The sequence below is a fragment of the Bubalus bubalis genome, chromosome 20 (genome assembly GCF_019923935.1).
Source record: "Bubalus bubalis isolate 160015118507 breed Murrah chromosome 20, NDDB_SH_1, whole genome shotgun sequence".
Classification (NCBI taxonomy): domain Eukaryota; kingdom Metazoa; phylum Chordata; class Mammalia; order Artiodactyla; family Bovidae; genus Bubalus; species Bubalus bubalis.
In genome coordinates this window covers 11,194,591-11,202,925 of record NC_059176.1, presented here as the reverse complement: position 1 = coordinate 11,202,925, position 8,335 = coordinate 11,194,591, and the positions used below count along the sequence as shown (strand labels likewise).

Below are 8,335 nucleotides of genomic sequence, written 5' to 3'. Positions count from 1 at the left end.
AGTTAGACCCCAGGTTCACACCCTACCAAGGACAGACCTGCTGCAGCCACTCACACTGAATAGGCATTCTTTGTTTCTTTAATTTTTATTTGACTGTGGTGGGTTTTCATTGCCATGCGTGGGTTTTCTCTAGTTGCTGCGAGCGGGAGCTGATCTCTCTTGTTGCGGAGCCTAGTCTCTAGGTGCCTGAGGGCTTCGCTAGTTACGGCACATGGGCTCAGTTACCTTGAGGCATGGGGGACCTTCCCAGACCAGGGATGGAACTCATGTCCCCTGCATTGACAGGCGGATTCTTAACCACTGGACCACCAGGGAAGCCCAAGGAGGCACTCTTAATAACTTGAGAAAGCTTATTGCTACTTCTGCATTTAACAAGACTATCATTGCTGCTGCTGCTGCTAAGTCACGTCAGTCGTGTCCGACTCTGTGCGACCCCATAGACGGCAGCCCACCAGGCTCTGCCATCCCTGGGATTCTCCAGGCATGAACACTGGAGTGGGTTGCCATTTCCTTCTCCAATGCATGAAAGTGAAAAGTGAAAGTGAAGTCGCTCAGTCGTGTCCGACTCTAGGGACCCCATGGACTGCAGCCTACCAGACTCCTCTGTCCATGGGATTTCCTAGGCAAGAGTACTGGAGTGGGTTGCCATTGCCTTCTCCTAAGACTATCATTAGGTATATCTAAAACCCAGAAGTTAACAAAGAGGCCTTTTTCACCTAGAACTGAGTGGGATTTTCAACTTTCCTGATGAAGACCAAGGTCTTTGTGGCTTTGGTTACAGCCAGCAGTATGAAGGGCCTGTTAAAGGAGATGATAGGATAAAGGGGGCCGTCCTTTGACTGGACTATGAGCTTGGTAGCATTGGCTTCTGTGGCCTGTATCCCCTCCTCGCTGATGTCCAGCACAGTCTTGTGGGCCACCTGCCAAAGGAAAAATAAACATCAGCAATTCCCATGCAGACACCTTTATTTACTGGGTTTTGGTGTTTTGTCTGGGAATGGGGATACCCCCTCAAGAGGCTCCAAGGTGATACGTGGCATTGGGTTTCCTCAACTAATTGCAGCTGTGTGGTTACTGGTCAGTTGGCTCTGAAGTACAGAGTTAAATGGTTACAAATACAGACTGGAAAGACCTGGTTTTGAGCAATTGCAATTGCTACCATTGTTGTATAGAAAACCTAGGTTAGGGATTTCTAAGTAGTACCTCCTGGTTTGGTCAGATAGGGAAAAAATTCATGTCCTCCTAAACTGCAGGGGCCTGGAGGACTCTCGATAATTACAATCTTTGTTTTTCTTTTTTGAGCTATGTAAAAAATTTTAATTTTAATCATTGTTTTTGGTATGTGCAGAGAAGCATGCCATGGGAAAGGTCCATGACAGCCTTCATGTTCCAGTGAGATCTCTCTGCACTCCTTCCCTGAGCACCAGTGATGAAGATCCTCTTCTCTGGTCTAGGACCACTTCTGACCATTATACTCTGTTATCGAAATAAAATTTCAGGTTAGGGGTCAGAGACCCATGTGGACAGGGGCTGGGCAGGTAACCCCTGTGAGATGAGGAGGTGTCTCGTAAGGGAAGAGGGCACATGGGGAACCTGGACGGCTCCCTCGGGCTAACTGTTTGGGCTCACTGAATTTGGCTTGGTGGTTTCTTTCAAGAGAATCAGAATCTAACATTTTAGATCCAGTATCTTACAGAAGTCAGCTGTTTCCCTCCCTCCCTCTGCCTTCCTTCCTTTCTTTCAGTTGCAGACCAAACACCATGCCTCTACAGGGTACCCCTGGCCTATGAGCAGTCACATGATGACTTTGGTGTGAGCACCTAGGCTTTAGGAAGATGAGGTCAAATGCGGGGCAGAAGAAGGGTGCCAGGCAGCTGCTCATCTGCACAGCTTCCTGCCAAGTAAAGACTTGACTCTCAGAGCCCTGTAGTTGGACCTTAGGAATACTTACTTGAAGAAGGATAAAGGATGCTGGTGTATCAGTGGTGTGTATGCTCAGTCTTTCAGTCGTGTCAACCCTTTGTGACCCTTGGGGCTATAGTCCACCAGGCTCCTCAGTCCATGCAATTCTCCAGGCAAGAGTACTGGAGTGGGTTGCCATGTCTTCCACCAGGGGATCTTTCTGACCCAGGGATCAAACCCACGTCTCCTGCATCTCCTGCACTGCAGGTGGATTCTTTACCACTGAGCCACTGAGGAAGCCCCTGTCAGTGGTATGACAGCCATAAAGCCACAGGCCTGGTAGTTATGAGATCCAGCCTTACTTCTGTTGTAGAGAAGTCATTTTGCCTTTTGGGGCTTCTATTTCCTAATCAATGAGATGATTAGGCCCCCACAAGCCAGGCCTTTCAGACTCACCCTTACATACAATATGCTTCTCAACAAACTCACTTTGTAAACTTGCAGGGAGCCTGTCTTTGTGATTCCAGAAAAACCAGCATTTTTGTCAAAGGCATCCTGGATGCTCATCTTTGGGAGGATGGTTTCCATAAGAGGCAGAAAAGGAAAATTTTGGAATGAACACTTCTAACCACCTGTGGAAAAGAAGAAATGACCGGGTGTGGTGGCAGCCTGGGGTAGCCATTCTAGGTGGATCTCAGGAGACTCTGCTCTTCCTCCAGGCACTGGCTGCTGCTGGAGAAGTCAACACATCCCGGAAAACAACCTAGGTTGCTCTGGAAGTAAACCTCTTGGATGAGCAGAGATGAAAAATTCAGTATCCAAAATGAAAAATTGGCTGGCTAGCCTTACGAGAAAATTTAAATTATAGAGGAGATCAACAACCTTGAAAATAGAGCAGTAAGAGAAACACAAACTGATGAGAGCAAACTGGTGGAAAAAAACAGGAGTCCCAGGGACCCATGGGAAAAAATGAAGTGGCCTAATATCCTTGTAATTATAATCTAGGCAAAAACTCAGTGTGGGAAGACAGAAAAAGCTTTGAAGAAATAATTGCCAGAAATACTGTGTAATTTGCCCTGTATACACTATACCTAAGTAAAAAAGACTAAATGCAATAAAATGAAATGAAGGCAGCCCTGCCAGTTTTTCCCTTATGCTGTATGATCATGCATGACTGTCCATCTGTCTAGATTGCCCTGGCCATTCTCCCCACCTGACAAACTCCTTTTCATCCTTCCAGCTCCAGTTCCAAATCGCCCAGTCACCAAGTGTTCCTGGATCCCACAGAATGTTTGCCCCTCCTTTTGCAAACCCGTGCGACAAGCCATAGAGATCTACCTTCCTGTGTGTCTGTCTCCCTGGTTAGAGAGTCTGGACCTTTTGTGGCTTCCTCTTGAGAGGGTAACAGGCAGGAAGGCCAGGGGTCTCCAAATGGAGGAAATAGCCTGCAAGTGTCAGACATATTTATCTCTTTTAAGCCGCAGGAGGAAACAAACTAGTGATATTTTTTCCTTCTCTATACAAATTTAAAAGGAGGTTTCTCTTAAAATATTGTGTTGCCATAATGACACCTGGTTTCACCTGAAGTTAACCAATGCCTTTTTCTTATGGAAATGTTTGTCTTAAGCTATGCTAATGTACTATGCATTTACCCCAAACTCTGTCTTCAAGTCGGTTGTCTCTTGGCTCAGAACCTACTTGACAAACCAGTAATACTCAGATATTGTTCCCCTAATCTATGTAAATGAAACTATTTGTATGGTGGTCTGCCCTTCTTTAAGATTCAAGGTAATCATTTTATAGCCCAGGATAAGCCATTTGGTGCCAAGATTATCCCAAAATGCATCTTATGGGTGAGGGGCCTGGTGCCATTCTGAATTTTAAGACATTCCTTTCTTTCATTAACAGACTGCTAGTGACTATATAACATCCAGCTGAAGACTAGCAGTGGGGTACTCTTTCTGCCCCCTTCTGATGGCTATGTCAGAAGCTTTCTCTATCTCTTTTATACTTTAATAAAACTTTATTACACAAAAGCTCTGAGCAATCAAGACTCGTCTCTGGCCCTGGATTGAATTCTTCTCCTCCGAGGGCCAAGAATCCTGGTGTCTTTGCATGATTCAACAACAACCTTTCACTCTGGGGCAGGAAATATGATCAGGGAGTAATGGGAAGACGACTAAAGGGCAATATAAAGATGGTGGAGGCTGTAGATGAGAAGATGGGAGCCCCAAGGGCCAGGTTCTGCTGACTCACCCATACCCAAGGACTTCTGAACCATAAAGAAGGCTGAGTACTGAAGAATCAATGCTTTTGAACTGTGGTGCTGGAGAAGACTCTTGAGAGTCCCTTGGACAGCAAGATCAAACCAGTCAATCCTAAAGGAAATCAACCCCGAATACTCATTGGAAGGACTGATGCTGAAGCTGAAGCTCCAATCCTTCGGCCACCTGATGTGAGAAGAGCCAGCTCATTGGAGAAGACCTGATGCTGGGAAAGACTGAGGGCAGGAGGAGAAGGGGATGACAGAGGATGAGATGGTTGGATGGCATCACCGACTCACTGGACATGAGTTTGAGCAAACTCTGGGAGATGGTGAAGGACAGGGAAGCCTGGCGTGCTGCAGTCCATGGGGTCCCAAAGAGCCGTACAGGACTTAGTGACTGAACAAGAAGAGCTCTGTGGCGGCTTCCCTGACTGTACAGTGTGGGCTCCAGGGTGTGGGGGCTTCAGTAAGAGCAGCTTGTGGGCTCTACAGCGCGGGCTCAATAGCTGTGTCATATGGGCTTTGTTGCCCCGCAGCATGTGGGATCTTCCTGGATCTTGGATGGAACCCATGTCCTCTGCACTGGCAGGCAGATGCTTAACCACTGGACCCCCAGAGAGGTCCTATTTAATGTATTCTTGCTCTTAACTGTGGAGCAGATTGGGTGCCTCAAGGCTGACCCTGCAGCACCATCTTAACCAGAAGTGACGCTTCAGAGCTTCCCAACAAGGACCCAACGTCACCCACTGTGGACCTGTGCACCTGCCTCGAGGGGCAGGGCTCCCCAGAGCTCCCTGCAACCTTTTTTGCTACAACACTGCTCATTTCTTAGCTTGCCTTGGATGGTCGCCTGACTTTCAGGAATCTGAGCCAAGCTGAGGGTGGAGATGGGGAAGGGAGGCAGGTCTAGACGGATGCCCAAGCCCCAAGGAGCTTTGTATCTGTTTGTTTCTAGTTGGTTTTTCCTAGTCCAGGAATCTGTGAATCATCTGTTCACAGCATGCCAAGAAAAACAACAGCCAAAATGTGACTCGTGCTGGAAGGGCAAGCAGCTTTCATGGGAGCGCACACAGTACTCTGCCCTACAGATCTGGTGCCTTTAACAGGCATCTCAGATATGGATGGGTGCCCACCAGGTGCAAAGTAGATTCACATGCATTTCATCACCTAATCCCCCTCAAATGCCCTGTGAGATGGATATGATGATTCTCCAAGCAAGAATATACTGGAGTGAATTACCATTCCCTTCTCCAGATCCCCACTTCACAGAGAGGAAAAACTAAGGGTGGGGCCCAATTAAGTGCCTTGCCTAATGTCACAAACCAAATGCAAGGCAGAGCTTTGAACATGAACTTCAGCCTGTTTGACACCAGGGCCTCCTGCCCCAATCTCCAGCCCCTTGAAGCCCCTGCCAAAGTCCTTAAAGTAAAAGGTCATTAATTTGCAACACAATACCTTGGATTTTAGCCTGGAACAGACGAAGAAACGTTAGTGAAAAAAGCTGTTGAAATCCAAATAAAGTTCAGTTAATAGTACTGTACCAGCTTTAGTTCTTTGTGTCAAATGTCTCCTGATTGTATGTGGGCTTCCCTGATAGCTCAGTTGGTAAAGAATTTTCCTGCAATGCAGGAGACCCCAGTTCGATTCCTGGGTGGGGAAGATCCCCTGAAGAAGGGACAGGCTACCCACTCCAGTATTCTTGGGCTTCCCTTGTGGCTCAGCTGGTAAGGAATCTGGCTTCAATGTGGTTGATCTGGGTTTGATCCCTGGGTTGGGAAGATCCCCTGGAGACGGGAAAGGCTACCCACTCCAGTTTCCTGGCCTGGAGAATGCCATGGACTGTATAGTCCATGGGGTTGCAAGGAGTCGGACACAACTTAGCGACTTTCACTTTACTGGTTATATAAGATATTAGTATTGAGGATATTGGGGCCAGAGAATGCAGAAACTCTATACTATGTTCACAACATTTTTGTAAGTCTAAAATTATTCAACAATTTAAAATTTATCTTAAAGAGAATGGCCAATCAGGTATGTAAGTCATGAACACATTCCAACGTTGATCTGAGACTCTGGGTGGTGGGGCATGGGGTGGGGAAGGTAGCTTCCTTGCATTCACACATTAAATGTCTGTGCTTTTTGCCCCTGACATGGACCCACAAAGTGGCTGTATCCTTCCCTTACCAGATCTGCTTCCTGATCTCCTCAAGCAGACAGTCTCTTCTTGGTTCCAGCATGTCTTTACAGCCGTTGGATGGCTGCTGACTTTCCTTTTCAACAAAGTAGACCAGACTTCATGTTCAGATATTTATGTCAAGTTTGAGGGGGTTTTCTATATATGACTGTGATATTAATATTCCTGTTGAAACATTTTTTTTTTAATGTGGATTGATTTAAAGGTCAATCTAGGTAAATAACAGAAAGAAAGAGATGAGGACTCAGCTGCAATCAGAAAAGGGCTTCAGGAATGGATGTAAGTTGGGAAATTAAGTGGAAATGGAAAGAACAGTTCACAAAGAGATGATGTGTTGGCCTTGACAGCTTAAGGTTACACTTGATCACTGACCTGGTGACCCAGTGGGGTTGAGAAATGCTCTCTGGCTGGGCCTGAGCCAGAGGAAGTCAGCCATGGGACCCTAAACTCTCACCTGGCTTTTCCACACCAGTACCCTGCCTGCGTGAGTGCATGTTAAGTCGCTTCAGTCATGTCCGATTCTTTGCAACCCTATAGACTGTAGCCCTCCAGGCTCCTCTATTCATGGGATTCTCCAGGCAAGAATACTGGAGTCGGTGGCTATGCTCTCCTCCAGGGCATCTTCCCTACCCAGGGATCAAACCCGCATCTCCTATGTCTCCTGCCTGCATTGGCAGGCAGGTTCTTTACTACTAGGGTCACCTGGGAAGCCTGGCACCCTGCCTGGCACAGACTCAAATGCTCAAAAACTATTTGTTGACTAAAGGCGTGGAAGAATGAATATGTAGATAAAGCTCTGGAGTTAGTTCTGTGGATTTCCAATACGAGTGTCAAAGTATTGTCCAAGATAGCAGGGCCTTGGGGGACCATCCAGGGACACCCCATCATGGCACAAATGGGAAACACAGGCCGGGGAAGAAGGAGGTGTTTGCTCGAACCACACAGTGCGGGGAAGAGCAGGCTGGGAAGGAGCTTCTTACCTGTGATTTTCCTCGCCAGCACGCCAGCCTGTCACTTTCAGTGTGTGACCACAGGAATGGCCTCCGCCCGGGCAAACAGGAAGCCAGCCTCCTGGCACCCCACGGGCACTTGAAAAGCCATCTGCTCGGAAGCTGCCCAAAGGCATTCTGCATTACTTGGAAGGTCAGGTTGGATAACATCCCAGGGTCCTTCCTACTCTGGGATTGTGATGTCGGGCACTTCCATCCAGGGGCACTTCCATCCTCTCCTCTCGAGGAGTACACCCATCCGTGGGCATCTTCTGGCTCAGAAAGCTCCAGGCACTGCCTCACAGACTGAGGAAAGGAGCATCTCAGTGGTGCCACCTTCCCAAAGAGGGCAGACTGACCACCATTGTCCCTCCAATCACCATGACCTGCTCTACACAATGTTCTTATTTATTTATTACTCATACTGTTTATGATCTGCCTCTGCCTCCAAGCCTGGAACTCCCGCAAGGGCAAGGAGTTTGGTACATTTTGTTTATTGATATGTCCCAGCCCCTAGAACAGTCCCTGGCACCGTGTAGACACGGTAAATATTTGTTGGATGGCTGGCTGGCTGGACAAATGTTCCAGAATCCTAACTCTATGGCTTCCTAGCTGCGGGGATTTGGGCAAATTAAGCGATTTTGAGCCTCAGTTTTCTCATCTGTAAAATGGAATGGCCATACTAACTTGAAGAGTTGGGCTGACAGGGACTTGGGGGCAGGTCCTACTCAGTACCAGGCTCCTAAGAGGCATTTAAACATATTCATTTGCTCATGAGGTCTGTCAGTCCACAAACACGTGGCCTGGTGAGGCCTGTGTCTGACTCCTACATCTTTCTTAGAAGACGTAGGAGTCAGTCTTTTCTAGAAAGATGAGTAACACACTGAGAGGAACTGCGGGAGGCGGAGAGTATGGGAAACACTGGGAGTATCTGGGAGGGGTGGGATGGCAGGAACAGAGGCTGGAGGGGGTGACGCAGAGGGA

General features: G+C 47.6%; 1 protein-coding gene across 3 annotated transcripts; it reads right to left on the bottom strand.

The window, feature by feature from the left end:
- Positions 1-552: 552 nt before the first annotated feature.
- On the bottom strand, positions 553-7,788 carry LOC112580874 (serpin A9-like). Of its 3 annotated transcripts, none has more exons than XM_025271327.3 (2): positions 7,343-7,788; positions 553-920 (listed from the first exon to the last, which is right to left on the bottom strand). In XM_025271327.3, exons 1-2 carry the CDS (start codon positions 7,520-7,522, stop codon positions 717-719), a joined length of 384 nt encoding a protein of 127 aa, XP_025127112.3. In that variant the 5' UTR covers positions 7,523-7,788; the 3' UTR covers positions 553-716. The 3 variants fall into 3 exon arrangements, 2 of the variants coding, with proteins under 2 accessions (XP_025127112.3, XP_025127113.3); XM_025271328.3 differs by lacking the exon at positions 7,343-7,788 and adding an exon at positions 2,392-3,407; XR_003105203.3 differs by having other exon boundaries at positions 553-2,534.
- Between the last annotated feature and the right edge of the window lie 547 nt (positions 7,789-8,335).

Coding starts and splice junctions, on each gene's coding strand:
- LOC112580874 (XM_025271327.3), bottom strand. CDS start 7,522: ATGTTATCCAACCTGACCTTCCAAGTAATGCAGAATGCCTTTGGGCAG. Junction 921..7,342: donor GCTGGCGAGGAAAATCACAG/GTAAGAAGCTCC, acceptor TTCCTTTGGCAG/GTGGCCCACAAGACTGTGCT.